This window comes from Talpa europaea (genome assembly GCF_964194135.1).
Source record: "Talpa europaea genome assembly, chromosome: 2".
Classification (NCBI taxonomy): Eukaryota; Metazoa; Chordata; class Mammalia; order Eulipotyphla; family Talpidae; genus Talpa; species Talpa europaea.
Window position 1 is genome coordinate 2,624,502 of NC_140068.1, and position 18,608 is coordinate 2,643,109.

Below are 18,608 nucleotides of genomic sequence, written 5' to 3' on the forward strand. Positions count from 1 at the left end.
TTTTTACTACTTCCGTGCAGCCAACAAATATACGTCTCTTGTCCCCAGAGTATGTTCCTACCTGCCAGAGCGACAGAAAAGGCACTAGTTACTATAGCTATCAGTAAATATGGACGAATAATTCCTAAGAAAATAAAATTTTGGAGGATATATATTATAAAATTCATTTAAATGGATAATACCCAACATTTCTCACCCTGTGTCTCCCTTTGGCTCTTACACTCACGGCCGTTGGGAGTGATCTGGAGGCTTTATTATGTATTTTCTCATTAACCAAGAATATTCTCAGAAACAGGGGGTGACATGAATATTCTCATGGTTCCATAACCTAGAAACCACAGCTAGGGTACTCTCAGGTCCTCAGGTCCAAACTTAGTTATCTACGCTCGCAGGAAGCCTACAGGAAGCAGAAGGGCAGGCTCTTGATCTACAAAACCATTCTCACGCCTAGTAATACCAATTTCTGGTTTTATTTAATAACATCTGGTCTTAGACATTTTATAATTCAGCTCAGTTGCAATCAGTGGCGATCATCCAAGCACCTCTGTATTCCTGGGGGCTGTTTGCCCTCATTCAAAGCATGTCCTTCTGCCTGCTCTTCCCGTGGAAGTAATAAAGGAAAGTCCATGTCAACACATGCACAGGTAGCCTAGGTTTTGCTCAAAGGTAAAGGGCACAAAAAATTTATTTTAATACTAAAAAGTTTCCCTAATGCAGAGAATGTTTCTACATGTTGGGTTAAAAGTATGTCATTTTTTTCAGCAAAAGATACATATATATTATTTGAGTTCAAGACTTCAAAAAATGTACACTATTTTTCTTTTGAAAAAAATATTGAAAATAGATTGTACATTTTATAGATACATGATTATTTTCATTTGTTCAAGGCTAAGGAAATGGTTTATTTTCAGGTTCTGGACACCAATATCCTCACACTCATTATGAGAGCTCACTGATATGTAGCAGGCGATGGTCGTAGGGTTTTGAGTATGTTAGCTCAATTAATTTTCATGTCCTTATTTTATAGGTGAAGAAACTATGAAAAGGAAATATAACTGGCTTGGCATATAGAATGTAGAGCTGGGATTTCCAAGCCAGGCAGCCATTCTGTCATTCACATCCCTAATAACCACAGCACAGAGCACACCCACCTGCGATAACCTGAGGAACCACACAAAGTACCACAAATACTCAACCAAGCGATCACATGGCAATGGGTGGAAAACTGGGCAACGCAAGGCCAGGATTTTAAACTCCTGCATGGAGGCTGAGCATATGATAAAGTCAGTAGAAAAAATGACACAAGTTAATGTCTATTTAGTCATGCACAAGCATCAGCTGAGTGCATAGCACAGGGACAGAGCTGGAAGCGGCTTTGCAAATCATACATGACAAATATCTCATTTTACAAAGAAGGTAAGAGATCGAGAAAACAAGGACATTCAAAACAGCACAGCATTCTGATGAGAAAGCTAAAAATATAACTGTACTACTTTAAAATGTAACCACTATCTCTTACTGTCTCATTTATACATAGCAAATATGTCATATTTATATATTGAATGATATGTTCCTTAATCTGTCAGTGACAGCTTTATTTTATTTTCTCCAAATACAGAGATACCAAAAAGGATAATGTGAAAACGGAAAATTAAAGGTCAGTATCAGTATCACTTGAGAACATAGATATAAAATTCATAAATAAAATATAACAAACTGATTCCAAGCATATGATCATCTCAACATACATGAAATTATAAAAGAACATCTAAGACATAAACTGTAGGCACACAGGAGTAGATCACTGCACTCACTTTATGAAAGAAATCTAAGGTAAACATAAAGATATATTACTATATAGTATATATACTATATACTTTATAGTAAAATACTGGAGCCTGTCTTTGTGGAAGAAAGCATGAATGTCCACAATTATTTATGTAGTCAACAATGAACTAAATCTCAGCCCCACTCAGTAGACAAGAAAAATGTTCCATGATTAGGAAAAAAAGAAAGAAAATTTTTCATTCACATAGGACATGATTATGTATGCAAAAAGTCTCAATACTCAACACATACATTATAAAAATAATAGGCAGTGGTCTCCTGAATTAAAACATAACTGTGTAAGTAAAAAATTAGAAGAGCCCCTTAAAAACCATACCATATACATTAGGAACTAGATGTTAAGAAATATATGTAAGACCTCTGTAGAGCATATTCTCTAAGTTTATAGAGAGAAAGTAAAGGAGACCTTATAATTCAAGTGAATTATACCAATTTCCCAGCTTAGAAGATTCAATATAATGTAGATGCCCATTCTCACCACTGAGGTATATATATCACTGCAATTCCAAGCTGCATCCATTTTTTTTTTTCCTCTAGAACTTGGCAAACTTTATATAATAATTTAAAGTTTATTTGGAAATGAAAGGCCCAAAAACATCCAAATCACTTCTGAAGAAAAATGTTGGCAAACTTACATCTGAACAGCAACATACAATGCAAAGTCATAATGAGCAAGCAAAAGAACAGACTACGGAGTCTAGAAACACAGCCAGACGGATACACACTCAATCTATGGCAAAGGTTACAGCCGGGAACTATGGAGTTTTTTCAAAAACTAGAGCTGAGTCAATCAGATATACACATGCAGATGGACAAAATGAGACTTGATCCTACTCCAGCTTACTCAAAAATAAATCCCAGGCGAACTGCAGATCTATTTGTAAATAAAAAGAGTATTTTTATAGCTTCAAGATAGGTAATGATTACTTAAGACCAAGAAGATACTAACCTGGAAGGAAAAAATGGATACATTTGACAAAATTGAAAGGAATGTATTTTGTTTACGAGGAAACTACTAATTGAGTGAAAAGACAAGCGGCAGAAGGGAAGGAGATATTTACAAAATGTACAGTCAAGAAAAGAACTAGAGAGCTAGAGAATGGGAGAGCTCTCCCAAGTGAATCATGAAAAGACAGGCATTTGATAAAAAAATGGGCAGATGTGTATAATGGGCACTTTCTAAAGATCTTTACATGACCAACTGACAGATGAAAAGACAATCTGATTACCAATGTGCGCAAGATGAATCTGTAATATTGTACTATGCACCCTCAGATTTGCTCAATGAAGTCTGACAACTGTGAATGTATACATACATATTTGCCAAAAATGCATAAAACACTTCAACACACATATTTGTCTGTCTCTGTAAAGGGGGAACTCCACACTGCACTGCATGCCCTTTTGACTCAAACTATGATTTATTACTGATTTAATTATGACCTAATGAAAAACAACAACAAAGTGTACATGATAGTATGTGCAGCCGGAAAGATTTTTTTTCCCCATGTTTTACTTACTGAGTAAGAAATCTAGTTTGCAAAATCAATTTTAGCTGTGCAGCAGGGTGCCCAGTACATGAAGGCGGCTATATATTTTTGCCTGTGTCCCAGCTCTCAAAAGGAAGACAGGAACTAACTTCTCAACACACACGCTGTTGCTCCCTGAAACATGCTCAGTGGTTTCCAACTCCTGAAGGACAGGTTTCCCCTGTTATCTAAAGGAGATGAGCACATCCTGGCACTGAAGCATGGCAGGTGTGCAAGAGAAGCAGGCGTTCAAGTTGAGGTGTAAAGTTAAATTCCCTAGATTGTATAGTTTTGTAAATAAATGGCAAATCGATAAAATTTCATTTTTTAAAAAGTAGTGTTTTTAGGCAACCTTTCTTAATCTGAAGAAGCAATTACCATTAAAGGGAATTATCTTTATAGAGAAATATTTTGAGTGTTCCAAGACCCCCAAAATAACCAACACTCAACACTGTTTTTGCTGTTTGTCATAAAAGCAAAAACCCTCTTTAGATTTCTTTAGGTTAAGATACAGGTTCTAATGTAGGCCTGTTGTAAAAGCAAAATGATGTAATGTGAACTTTTGAAAAGTGGGGGACACCCCACCTGTCTATAGTGAAATGAAATACCCTCGACAAGGATCTGAATAACAAACTTAGACTCAACAACGCGTTAAACAGACAACAGCGTTGGGAGTATTAAGCACAGATTGTCTTTGTTCAGTATGTGCAAACCACAGCACACGCTAGAGCTGAGCAGGTCTCTTCTCAACTCAGGCTCACTGAACAGAGTGTTCTCCATCAATGGTCCTCTGCAGGTTGGTTTCCCTTTTGTGAATCTTTGTTTTCCTATAATTTTTAGGCGATTGGGAATATTTTGTTTTAGACTTCACAAGTCACAGATACCTCTCTGCATTTGCTTTTGCTGGAGTCAGGAAACCAAAGGAAGTCTCCAGAAAGCTGGAGAAGCTGGCGACAGTGGAAATTAGTGCCGCTGGTGCATGTGCTGTTTGTCCTCACTCCCAACAGGTTTCCCTGCTCTGCTCAGGTCCCTTTGTGCTTCCTTCTTGGGGGTTCCTTCCTCTCTCCTTGGGTCAATCTTCACTTTCTCAATTCTTTTTGCAAAAAAACAACCCTTTCAGAACAAATGAGTTCATCTTCCATGTGGTAAATGAATGATATTGTCTTTCTGGGTATGATATTGTCTTTTTAGACCCTCACTTCTAGGCTGCATCTATTACCAGATGTTAAAAATTCTTTCTTCAACAGAATTTTTTACACAAGTTTTATGTCTTCTTGGTAAGTAGTTGAAATGTTTCAGATGATTAGCTTCTAAATAACTTATATTTTACAGTACTTGTTTATTTCCTATGATGTGCCTTGTAAATATGAATAAAATGGAAATGAATATTATTTTGCGTAAAAAAATTGTTCCGTATGGAAGCAAATTAAAAATGTAACAAAGACACTCAGTGTCAAAAAATCAATCTAGAGGATTAATACTGACCACAAAGCAGTGTTCTGGAGGCAAGCATTCTGGGCTTGGAATGTGAAAATTTTATCAATGCACTACAGAGAGTGATAGGCATTTAGGATGTCAGACAATTATGATAACAGTACTTCTACCACGTTTTTTTCTTCAAAAAGCAATATTCTTTTCCAGTTTCCACAGCAACCCAATCAATTTCTGATTACAAATGCAAGCAGAGCAATTTAGGCCCAGGCTAGGGAAAATGAAGGGTATATTTGCAGATTTAGAGACAATTTGAAATTTGCCAATATCACTCATCTGAGAGGTTGCATTTGATATTCACAATTAAGATAAACACTAAAAACTTAAGACAAATTTCTCAGTGCAGGTAAACCCCATTTTGTCAGAAATTCTGATTTGTCTTGCAAAGACAAAGATTTCAGCATGGATGTTAGATGAATGGTATTTAATTTTAGCAGTTGAACTGCATTAAAGCAGAAACAAACGACAGCTAGATACCAATGTCTAAATGACTAATGGGAACATGAATAATCTCTATTTGTTTTAAAGCATTTAGTTGCCAAATAACAGGCTAAAATACTTATATGAACTTGTTTTTATAGACCTACAACATGGTTAGCTGTTATGCTAGCTTGAAAGTGCTTCCTAAAAAGTAAAAAAAAAAATAAAAAAAGTATAAAATTGCTTGAGTCTTATCTATCACCCAAATAAAAATAATGTATATGGCTTAAAAACCCTTTCACTAATGGGAAATCTTCAGGAGACGCATCTTCCTTATTGAATTAAGCACATTTGTAAAGCAAGGTAAAGGCCAGTGAAGTGATTAAGCAAACACGGAATAGTACCTTGGTGACTTATAAGCATTACTATGCCTTCCTGAACACATAACTCACTACCACAAGTGGCTAAGGCATAAAGGAGAATCCTATAAAATCTTCAAAGGTCTGGTTTATAGCACAGGCCAATTACATATTAGCAGATATATGAAAGATATAAAACTACCACGTCGTGAACACTTACTGCATTTTATGTGCATGTTGCAAAGCACATGCCTGTGTTCACTGTACTGTCTCATTTACACTTTATGAAAACCTTCCGAAGCTTTAGTAGTATTTTCATCTGCTAATGAAGCATTTAAGGCTTTGAAAGTTTAAAGCTAATGTATGTCACACACTGGCAGAGACTATATGAAGATAACAACTTTAATTATGACAAGCCACAGCACTTAAAGTGGAAAGAGCTTCACAGACAGCGTAGGAAAGATTTTCTTAGACTTTTACTCTAGAAGCTGAAGATGGATTATCTAGTTGCAAATGCTGGGTCTAGGTTTCCCAAACAAAATGTCTTATCATATTATAGTCAGGTTAAATCATTTGATTCAGAAAAGATCTGTCCATCTTTGGCTAGGCTCAGAAATACATGGTGTAACTTATGATCCCACATAATTTTAATGAATAAAATGACAATGTGAATGTCTAAGAAATAATTTTCTAAATGCTATAGAAGATTTTATTAGTTCATTATTGCAGTTTAATGTGCTATTCTTCAAATTTTCAAAATTCACTGACTACATTGCATATATGCATTTAGGTCAGCGTCAAACTAGCTGTTGGCCCCAGGCGGAAATATCTTCTTGGCACTTTGTCAAGTATGAGGGATCCATAGAGATATCTTCGGAAAAAAATAAATGAAAGCAGATATAAATTTGAGTTTCGGGTACAAGAAACTCAACAAATGAAACAAAATGTTAAAGCACTAACTATTTCAGTTTTTAATGAGAAGTTCTAAACATTAATAAATGTTGGGTAACTTATAAGGGAGAAAGTGAATATGAACAAATGTAGTGGATAAAATTATGAAGACATCACTTTCATGATCCAGTGCAACAACACTTCAATAAATTCATATACTAGCTATATATTCACTACCATGTGGTATTAAATCAACAATGGGCATTGTCAGGTTATGACAACACTGCTGTTTACCATGATACAGTTTACACTTTCTAAAATAAGAAATAAGAGTGATTTTTTTCCTCTTTCTCTATGTAGTATTGACCTAAGAGAACAATTCTGATGCAGAAGCAGGCTTATACATATTCTAAGATCTTTTGAAGATGTGTAAGAGGACAAGGATGAACTTGTCATCTTTGTTATTAATGTCTTGTTCCAGCTGGGGGGCAGGGCTGACCAGTTGGGGTGTAATCCTTTCTAGTTCTTGACCACTGGGTGCAGATAGTCTACTCTTGTGGTTAATCAAGAGAGAAAATCAAGCATCCACACAAAGATGGGTGCACGGTGTTCACAGCAGCTGTAGCTCATGGCCATACCTTGGACACAACCCAAACTTTCACCAACAGCAAAGGGTAACTTATTCACTCATTCAATATTAACCAATATTTACCAAGTGCTATGTTCATACAAAGGGACTCGTGTAGCAATAAAGAGGAATGAAGTACATACATGCAATAATATAGATGCACCAAAACAACCATGCTGATTGAAAAGAAGCCAGGATAAAAGTATATTCTGCCTGATCCATTTGTATGAAATTCTAGAAAATGCAAACTCATCCGTAGTGATGGAAGCGGATCACTGCTGAACTGGAGCTGGGGGAGAGGGCAGTGGAGTTATGGAGAGGCATGGGGCAGGGGTGCAGACATTACTATGACTCCTGTGATGCCGCCACAGTTGTGTGTGTCAAAACATACCTTGTTCTATCCATTAACATATATAATTTATTATTGGAACCCAGTGAAGCACTTCTTTTTAAAAAGAAATATTAACACAAGCTATTATTTAAAATAACTCTTAAAATATTTACAACAAATATTTAAAAAGGGAAGACTGACCAAGTGTGGGCCTGTGGGGTGGGGGGTCAGACACAGGATGGAGATGGAAGGACCTGAGAGCCCTCTCCACAGCTTGCCTACAAACCTGTGTGTGTATCACACTGATAAACTTTTTTTTAAAGATTTATTTATTTACGCATACAAGAGCTGGGTTATAGGCCAGAGGTGTGGGGGGTAAGGGGATTCACCAGAGACAGAGGGGGGAGCAGAACAGGAGGACGGACTGAAATACACTGCTGAGGGAGGCAGCAGGCGAGTCAGGAGAGGTCTGCTGTGCCATGAGGGTTGCTCCCTGGCCGGCAAGGGATCGAACTCATGCTGCAGAGGCTGTGGATTGCTTCATAGTGCTGCCACACTGATAAATTTTTAAAAAGCGTTCTGTTTGAGGGCTTCCCTGGTGGCACAAGGGGTTATGTCTCAGCACAATTAAGCTATGGCCAGCCACTGTAGCACGAGTTCGATCCCCAGGCAGGGAGCTGACAACATGGCGCAGCAGACCTCTCCTGTCTCCCCACTGCTCCCCTCAGCAGTGTACTTCAGTAGATCTGCCTGAGACTCTGTCTCAGGTGTATCTACTCACACCCCACACCTCTGGCCTACACCCCAGTAATTGTATGCATAAATAAAATGATTCTTCAAAAAAAAAAAAACTCCCAATAAAACATAATCATAAAGCCCCAACCATCATTTTCCATGAGGAAAATAATGCCTCAAGAAACAATCATGTAAAAATGGAAAGTAAAAATAGTTATAGGGCCTCCCTCGTGGCGCAAGGGGTTAAGGTACAACCTATGAGGCTATCCACAGCCGCTGCAGCAGAAGTTCAATCCCTGGCCAGGGAGAAACCCACATACTGCAGCAGACCTCTCCTGTCTCACCGCTGCTCCCCTCAGCAGTGGATTTCTGTGGATCTGCCTGTTGTGCTCCCCACTCTGTCTCTGGTGAGTCCTCTCACCACCTCCATATTGCTGGCCTGTACCCCAGTTCTTGTATGCATAAATAAATAAATCTTAAAAATAATACAATTATATATTTTTAACAAGAATGATAATCTATTAAATATGAAGATATTTAAAAAGCAAGACTTGGGATACAGCAAAGGTCCCAAAGTCAGCATACAAAAATCTGTTGCATTTTTATATACAGACAATGGAAAAGAAAAAATTCAGAAAATAATTCCACTTGCAATAACTGCAAAAAGAATTAAATGCCTTTGAATTATCCTAACTGAGGAGGTAAAGGATCAATACAATGAGAACTACAAGTTATCATTAAAGATTTAGATAGTGACATGAGGAGGTGGACAGACCTCCGGTGGTCACGGATTGGGAGAATCAATATAATCAAAATGAATATCCTACCTAGAGGTATATCTAGATTTCACACAATCCCTGTTAAAACACCAACAATGCTCTTCTAAGAAATTGAACAAAAAATATTGAAATTTATATGGAAGCACAAAAGGCCTCAAACATCAGAATCAATTCTGAGGAAAAAGAAGAGAAAGAGGCATCGCGTTACCTGACTTTAAACTATACTGTAAAGCAACAAAGATTTAAAAAAAATGATATCAGCACAAAAATAGACACATGGATCAATGGAACAGAATCAAAAGCCCAGAAATAAATCCACTCACATATCAATACTTCATTTATGATAAAGCAGCTACAAGCACTAATGGGTAAGGAGAGACTCTTCAAGAAAAGGTGCTGAGAAAACTGGCTGCATGTCAGAGAGGGAAGGTGGATCCTGTCTAATTCATGTACAAAAATAAATTCCAAATAGATTAAGGATTTAGATTTTAGACCTGCAATAGTAAAATGTATAGAATAAAACTGGGTGATATGTTCCACGGCATTTATGATAAAAATGTTTTTGGTGACTTGACCCCTATGGCAAGGGGAATAAAGCAAAATTAAATGATTGGGATGACCTCAAGTTAAAAGCATTTTACACAGCGAAAGAAAGTATTAGGTTAAAAAGACATGCAACTGGATGGGGGGATATTCACACATGGCACAACCAACAAGGGGTTAATATCCAAGGTAAAGTAAAATCTTATACAACGTAACAATAAAAACAACCCAATTTAACAAAGGGGTGGGTCTGGACAGACAGTTCACCAAGGAGGAGACCCAGGAGGCCAGTCTATGGAAAAGGTTCATCGTCTCTTCCAATACAGGAGATGCAGGTGAGAGCCACAAGGAGATGCCACCTCAGAGCTGTGAGACTGGCACGTGTTAAAACAGCCCCTACCACCGAGCGCTGGGGCACATGTGGAGAAAGCGGAGCCTGCTACCCTGCTGCTGGGGGTGCGAACTGGTGCAGCCATTATGGGTCTGCCTTAACAATTTAAAAATATGGAAATACTTTATGAGCCAGCCATCCCAGTCCTGGGCATCTATCCAGAGAATGTGAAACCATCAACTCACAAACGAATGCTCTACAGGGCTTAGGACTAGGACATGCAAACAAGCTGAACGCTGGTCCATAGGAGCCAGCTCAGGAGATGTGGTATGATCGCACTCGAAACACCACTCGGCTACAAGGAGAGAGGGAATATCATTTAGAGCAAAAATGGAAGGAGCTGCGGGCGTTCTGTGTAGAAAAACAAGTCAGAAGCATAGAGACAAATGTTGGATATTTATATCGCAGATGATTAGACAAAGTGAAGTATTCAGAGATACTGGCAGAAATTAATAAATCAAGTGAGGTTTCTGGGTTTAAGAGGGATGGGGGACAGGAGAAAGGGCTAAATGGGATATGAGGGTGGGGGGGAGTAATAAAAAATTTAAAAATAATTGGAATAAGAAAATGAATAAGGAAGAACAAAAAGAAGAAAATAACTAAGACATTTAATTTAAATCTAATATAACTCTAAAATAACTAAGAAATCTAATGTGGCAACCAGAATTATTATTATATAAAGGAGATAGTATTTAAACAGAGAAACAAAAGGAACAAAACAAACCAGAAGTAAATCTAATCAAGGAAAAAAAAAACTAATAAATGCGCAGTGAGAATGTGACGACAGGTACTAAAATTTAAAGTATATGTACAACATATATATGACAAAACACTGATTTTACACAAAAAAACATGCAGGCAAGCTTTTTTGGAATAACTGAAGAGTGATTAACTCTAGGGTAAAGGATTTGATATTTATTGTTCCTATTTTAAGTAGTCTCTTAAAATTCTACCTAACATATTTCCTTTTTCTAATGAAAATAATTGTTCAAAAACACAGTATTAAAATAATATATTAAATGCAACATATTAAATAAATTATCATTTTCGCAAAGGCCAGTGCAGTATACATATTTAATTTTCTTTCTAAAGGAAAGTTTTAGTTTTAGTTTATAGGATCATCATTTTGTTCTAGCAGTGAAGTCCAGGGAGAGAGATCCCCATCCAGTTCCAAAGGTGGAGCCCCCCTGAGCAATCCCATCTCCCCACCTGCTTTGGACTCCATGCCTGTGTCCCTCAAAATTCACATGCTGAGGCGCTAACCCCTAAGGGGATGGTATCTGGAGTGGGGTCTCTATGGGTGGTCGGGTGAGGTTAGGTCATGCCGGTGGGGTTCAGGGTGAGTTAAGAGGAAGGACATGTGAGAACACAGGAAGCCAGACTGTCTGCTGGCCAAGAAGGGAATGTTTGCCAAGAACAGAATCATGAAGCACCTTGATCTTGTACTTGGCAGCCTCCAGAATCATGAGAAACAGCTGTGGTGTCAGCCACCCAGCCTGCGGCATTTGGCCTGCAGCCCAAGCTGCCCGGGACACTGCGATAGCCTTAGTGCCCAGGCTGAGGGAGAAGATGCAAGGGCTTATGGTGGGTGACTGGGAGATATTTTCTCCCTGACAAATGAAAGCGATAGCAATCACTTATACTTAATTTTTAAGCACATCACAATCACGTACAAGAAAGAAAGGATGACCAAATATTAGAATATCAGATGACACTAACTTTATATTAATATTGACAGACTAAAGGAGAAAAGCCGCATGATCATCACCTCAGGTAAAATTCAGTACTATTCACAATTTTTAAAAAATCCAGAGCAAATTGTGAATAGATTGCAATTACCCCCAAATTTTCCTGTATATTCAATTTCATTCTAATCAAAATCCCAAAAGGGAGTTTCACAAAACTTGACAACTTACCCTAAAATCTCTATAGATGGTCATAAAAGACCAAGAACATCAGAGAAAGACAGCAAATGGGTGGAAGCACCTTGGCATGCATCAAAACTTGTAAAGCTACAGCACTTAGGACCATGTGCTACCAGCTCAGAGAGATGCAAATGGGCTAATAGGACAGAGCAGAGCCCCCAGACACTACACATCAGTGGTACCAGATGTGGGGTCTCCATATGGAGCAGATCAAAGCAAAACCTTAGTGACTGAATAACTGATAATCTATGTGAACATTACAAGAAAAATAAACTTAAGATATCAGGCTTAAAACATTGTTTCTGAAACTAGGAACAAACTTTACTAACCATGAAGAGAGACTTTGATAAATGTAACTATTTAAATTTTCTGTGCATCCAAGAAAATACAAAATAAAAGTGCAAGGACAAGACAAGATTTATGAGTCCACATCCAGAATGGATGCAGGCTCAGAGCATACACATAGCATTTACACATCAGCAAGAGCAGGACAGACAACCCAATGGGACAGCGGGCCAAGGTTAGGAATGGGCACACCACAGAAGACGAGACCTCTATAATTAAGAGCCTATAGAGGGCCTCCCCTGGTGGTGCAGCGGTTGAGCACTGGGCTGCGAGGCTGCCTGCAGCCTCTGCAGCACGGGTTCGTTCCCCAGCCACCGGCGAGGGTCCCACAAAAAAAAAAAAAAAAAAAAAAAAAAAAGGGCGATAGAAAGGAAATGCATCATTAGCTATCAGGGAGATGCACGATTAAAACAAGACCCTTATAGGTGCCTCAGATTGGCACAATGCTCAGCCTTCCATCACCCAAATAAAGACTGTTGAAATCAATGCTGGGACAATCAAATTTGAATCTTGGTGGGTGGGACACAGAGACCACTCTTTAAGCTCTATGGATAGTTCCAATTTGCAACCAATTGAGAACTACATAAATCTCTAGATGATTCTGAGTCATTCCCAAACACATTCTGAATGGATGCTGAGCTTAATCCCTGCAACACAGGCAGGCAGGATGGGGTGCTCCTATCCCCAACCTCTAGCCTCTACCAATCAGGAGAGAGTAATTAAGGCAGAGTCAAGACTTGAAGGTGAAAATATCAATCCAACATTTATTGGAGTCTTCAGATCCTTAGGATGTTTGATTTTAAAATTGCATGTCAAGGAATCTTTAAAATGCAGGAAATATATACATACATAAATACTACTTCAACATTACATTTAATAGCAAAAATCCTGAAAGCAACCTGGGTGAATGATTGAGCACAAGAGGTTAAGTGGCAGCACTATGAAGCTATCGCCAGCCACTGCAGCACCAGTTCCATCCCTGGCCAGGGATCTACCCACATGGTACAGCAGACCTCTCCTGTCTCCTGGCTGCTCTCCTCAGCAGTGTATTTCAGTCAATCCGCCTGTTCTGTTCCCTACTCTCTGGTGAATCCTCTCACACCCCGCACCTCTGGACTGTACCCCAGTTCTCGTGTGCATAAATAAATAAATCTTTTTTTTAAAAAAATGCTTTCAATGATATATAAATTATTAGCATGTTAGAACAAACCCATAAAGTTTCACACAGCTTATAATCATATACAATACAAACTAAATATGCGAGGTATATGAACATACGTGTATAAATATACATATACTATTCATAAGTACATATATATTTGCCTATAAAAATGTCTGCAATTTGAAGGATTTTAAACATGCATTTAATTAATATAATTTATGACATAATTAATTTTGGCAAAAATGTAGAAAATAAAGATCGTAAACAGAATGAGCAGGAAGCCTGGACTACAGTATCTCAGAGCCTTTGCCCACCGCCCCTAATCTTCTTTGTCTCCCTCATCTTTTCTATTTCAGCAAATATGGTTCCCTCTGTGATGCCTTCCCAGATCCTGCCTGTATCTGGGACTGTCAGCATCACACACTTCCTCCCCCACCCTGATAAGAACAGGGGCCTCCTGTTCCTGTCAAGAGAGCTGAGAACTACTAGAGCTAACAGGCCCCGGGGCACTGTGATTTCTGGTTTTAGATCACACTGGACCACCTCAAGACTGCACAGTGTGCTCATCAGTTTAATCCCATCCCAATCCAGTTCCTCAAGAACCATTTTACTGTCGACTACTTGGTGGTCTTAGTGAAGTCGTTTATGGATGAAATTTCCTATAATTTTGTAAGAAGCAAAATATAGCTATGGTTATATTGCACATATTTAAAACGCTACATGACTAATTTCTCTGAGAGAGAGCTGAGAGAAAGCCGGAATCCTCTGTAGGGAATTAAGTCTGTAGGGATGGGCAGGCTACTTCTGTGATGAGAACTGCGTCATCTTCCACTTTTGGCAACAGATGCCAAGAAGCTCAGAATTAAATCTGAACCTCAATCAATACATTATACTGACCCTTACAAATGGCAAGATTGATTCTCCTCTTCTTTAGCTCAGGCTTTTTACTTTAATTACATTTTATTTCATTGTTTCACTATTGCCCATTCTATTTCGGTTCTGATCAATGTATTTTCCAAGTCTTGTTTTAATGTATATGCATTTCAAGGCCAGACAATTAAATTGGCCAAGAAACACATTATAAATAATTGCATCAATAAAATGTGACATAATTATTTCTTCCCCACAAAGTATATATTTTAATAAGAGAGGGATGAAAGTCCTCAATAAGAGAATGGAAAGACACCCACAGAGTGGGAAACTGTACTTGTGATACATGTTTTTACAAGTGCCTTATATAAAATAAAATAAAAATAAAATAAAATAAAATAAAAAGGACTTCAAATAAGCCAAATCAAGACAAGAGAAAACAGGTAAAAGGTCTTGAAAAGTCACCTCACCAAAGAGGATACCAAATGCTCAATAGACATTTTACAGAATTTTTAACTTCATTAGTCACAAAAATTAAACAGGAAGCCCACACTGAGCGCGCCTTCTCTGCCCGCGGGAACAACAAAAGTGCAAAATTAAGAACCACAGTGTCGGCTGCGCGCACGGAGCAAACAGCACTGCCCTCCGCGAGCTTGCGGATGCCCCCAGCCCTGAGGGTCAGAGGAGGCTGCTCTGCTGGAAACGCGCCGAGCAGCCCTGCGAGTCCACTGGCCAGCCGGGCAGCCGCAGCCCCGGGCCAGAGGCGAGCAGGGCTCCAGGCGGGCCGGCCTCGAGGCCCCCTCCTTCTCAGAACTAACCCCCGCAGCAGACCACTGGAAGCTGGACCTCGAGGGGCCCTTTTCCTGGACGGGGCGAGGGCGCACGAGTTGCTTCAAGGGCCAGACTCCGGCCGACTTGGGCGAGAGGGGAGAGCAGAGGCCTGCAGGTGACCGAAGGGGCAGCGCCTGGGCCGCACCATCACTGGAGGCCTCTGCTGCCTCTTCCTCCTCCCTGGGGGAGGACTTTGACCCCGGCGGCAGGGGGTCGCCCCACCCCAGAGCATCACCCAACAGGATAAAAAGCAAAACCGCACAAGGCCCCCAGGTCCCTGGACCTATCTCATGGGGAAGCAAAGCCCAACCTCCTTCCTGGGTGGCCTACAAACCTGCCTTCCCATGTGAGAGAACAGCTTCCATCTTAGTTTCTATCATTACTTGATCTCGGACAAGGCGACCAAATCAGTATCTTAACATTTAATTTACAAATATTGATCATTACCACTTTGTGTTGAATGACTGTATGACTGGTGAGTGTAAATGTTTCTACATAAATAGAGTAATAGTATATATGGAATTATTTCCCCCATTCGCTTAACACTCGGGCTGTGCTATATAAAGCTTAAGTTGAAGGCAATTTCTCTATCATCAGAAACTTGGGTCGGTACCCTAACTGAGCTGGTTATCATCTCTGCCGTACCACAAACAATGTCTTTAAAGGGAAAAAGAACTGTGCAACCTTCCGATTCTTTTAAGCCAAACATTACAACAATATGAACATTAATTTCATTCTCTGGTGGTAGGAATTTTGTCATTGTTTGTTTCACAGAGAACACAGCAACAGTCTCAAGAACTTCAAGGAAGCAAAGCAACTGCTTACTAATGAAGACCAATATTTTACATTGAGATTTAAAAACTGCCCATTTAAGTTCATCATTATTTTGTAAATAATTTTGCTTTCTCATACACAGGTGACTGTTGAAATAGGAGTTCAGCTTGCCATCTGGTCCAGTCTGACCAAGTCTGTTAATGATCAAGTCGGTGCACTTACATTACTAAAGCACACGCAAAGAAGCATGGGCGTCTCCATACACGATGTATTGTTATGTCATTTGTGGGAGAGCCCTGGAAGGCTGACTTATTGAATGTGGAAATATTTGAAAGAAGGAACTAAACTGGAATTCAAACACTAGAAAATGGTTTATCGTCAAGAGAAGTTGATACTGGCGTAGTATTTTCTGAATAGAAAGAAACCTTAAGGAAAAGGTAAAAATATTTTGACTTTTTAACGACAAAAGGTCTACACAGTTAAGGACAGAAATGGTGAAATGTAAATATTGGCTATGAAAAGGAAGGGCTGTAATACCGATGCCACTGACGTTAATTTACAAAATGGTATTGTCTTTTCCTTATGATACCAAGGACAAGGAATGTCTTGATGAGTCCAAGTCCTCAGAACTATGTTTAGTTAGTTGTTAACTATAGCCTAAGAAAGAAAACTGTTGTTGGTTGATTGGGTAGGTGGATGGATGGATGGATGGATGGATGGGTAGATGGGTGGGTGAATAATGTTTGCACCCAGGAATTATGATTTCTGGATTATGAAAGAATGGCCTATTTTTAAGATCTCAATAAAGAAGCAGATATTATACTAAGAGACATTCCTTAAAAAATGTGGAAATAGGAATATAATTTCTTTCAATTAATTGTTTATAAAGAAGGCTGCTTCATCATCATTGCTATGCTTTGAGTCTTTTAGGCATATTTAACATACTTGACATTACTGAAATCCTTGATTTTCCAGAACAATCAATAACTTTAGGTATAAAGCTGTGTTGAAATATAAACATGATTATGAATCATGTTTTTTCCTAAATAGGCTTAGCAAAAAAAAAAAAAAAGAAGCTGACCAATATTTTACATCTGTAAAGAAAAATAACATTGAAAAACCTCATCAAGTTTGTAATCATAGACATTGTGTAGAAGAAAAACAAGTAATTAGCTTGAATGGTTGTAGTATTTATACTAGAGTGTAAATATATAGTATTCTGTACTATATGTTGATGATGAACAAGTCATTGTGACTCTCAAGGCCACCTCCTAATGTGAAGTACATGCAATAGGACTGTGGCTACAATAAGTAGGAGTTTCAGTTGATTTCCAGGATATTTAAATCAAGTGTCACACATTCCAATAACCAGAAGATCTTTATGTATAGCAACATGGGTTTATGGCTAGTGGCGAAGAGGTAATCGGTTTCATCCTTGTATTTTAAGAATGTGGTTTAGGAATAAAGTATGAGGTTTGCAACATTTATGAGAGCAAATAATGTGACACTGGATAGTAACGTTGTACATTTAACATAATGAGTTGCTATACAATAAGTCAGATCCTCCCAGAGTGTTAAGTTATGCAAATTTGAAAACTGCATTTATTATTTAATCTCTCGCTCCCAGACAGGTGCTTACTCAATAGCAAATTCTGATTTAGAATACAAATTTAAAGCTGTTTAATGAATAAGAGCCCTTAATTTTTTTAAATCACACATGTAGCTAAACCATTTGTGTGCATTTTAAACCCTTTTCCCCTCCAAATGGTATTGGGGCTATTTTATTTTTACTACCATAATAGAACTGAAATACAAATACACATAAAAGATCTATCTGGAAATACACTTCCTATGAAGTAGCATTGCTCGACTCTTACAAGCTGATCTCACTTTGTAATAAAGAGTTGTTACCTTAAATTCTAGGATCTCCGACATTTACTTGGTTAAATTAGAATTCTTATTGTGGAATACTTATTGAATTTATGTGCGCCTTTGTCCAGCAGCACATGTCAAATTCTGAGAGTTTATGATTTCTAAAAAATCACTGTAGAGGCCTTTGCTGCAATGGGGTTAGTTTAGGAATAAATACCTAAAGTTTTTTTTTTTTTTTTTTTAAATCTTTGTGTAACTAGCTTAAGAGTAATTTGGGGTGGCCTGGAAACCAGGACCTAGGAGGAGGGCGCTTGATGTGGGCATCGCTCCTCACTAGCCCAAGGTCCCTCTGACAGACTAGCCTGACCTCCTCGGGCGCTGGTCGCCACCTTCTGCAACTGGCTGAGTTTTTGGCAAACACCCCGCAGGACGTGGGTGCAGCCTCCGTCCCGGGGCCAGCCGGCTCTGCCCCCCGCGCCCCCGCCTCGGGGCGCGCGCGGGGCCGGGGGGGTCACTTACGACTGAGTTTTTCATCATGGCTTTGACTGTGAAGCCCTCAGAGACCAGGGAGTGAGGCGGGTGTGCCGGGAGCGACTGTTGTGCCAGCAGCTTGGTCCTCTTCGGCATCTTGTCTGGGCATTTGCTTATGCTCAGGGTCTCTTTTTCTGCCACCATCTTCCTAGGAAATGTCTTGTTCTCATAAAACGTGTCGTGAGCGAGTCAGTGGGTTTTACGGATGTGGACAGGAGGTCGGGAAGACACTGTAACAAAAACCGCCTGAGGTAGAATTCAGCCCCTCGGGCGCCCGGGTCGCGCCAGGTGTGCGGCGGCTCCAGGTGAGGGACCTGCGGGAAGGAGGGGCGGGCCGCGGGCAGGACCTCGGC

General features: G+C 39.2%; 1 protein-coding gene across 1 annotated transcript in view; it reads right to left on the reverse strand.

Moving 5' to 3' along the window:
* The window catches only part of PACRG (parkin coregulated), a gene marked incomplete at both ends in the record, with an annotated part of 405,213 nt that extends 386,814 nt beyond the window's left edge, over window positions 1–18,399 (reverse strand). Inside the window, one exon of the mRNA XM_084228954.1 lies at window positions 18,244–18,399. Coding sequence (XP_084085080.1) covers window positions 18,244–18,399 — 156 coding nt within the window. The remainder of the gene's footprint in view (window positions 1–18,243) is intronic.
* Between the last annotated feature and the right edge of the window lie 209 nt (window positions 18,400–18,608).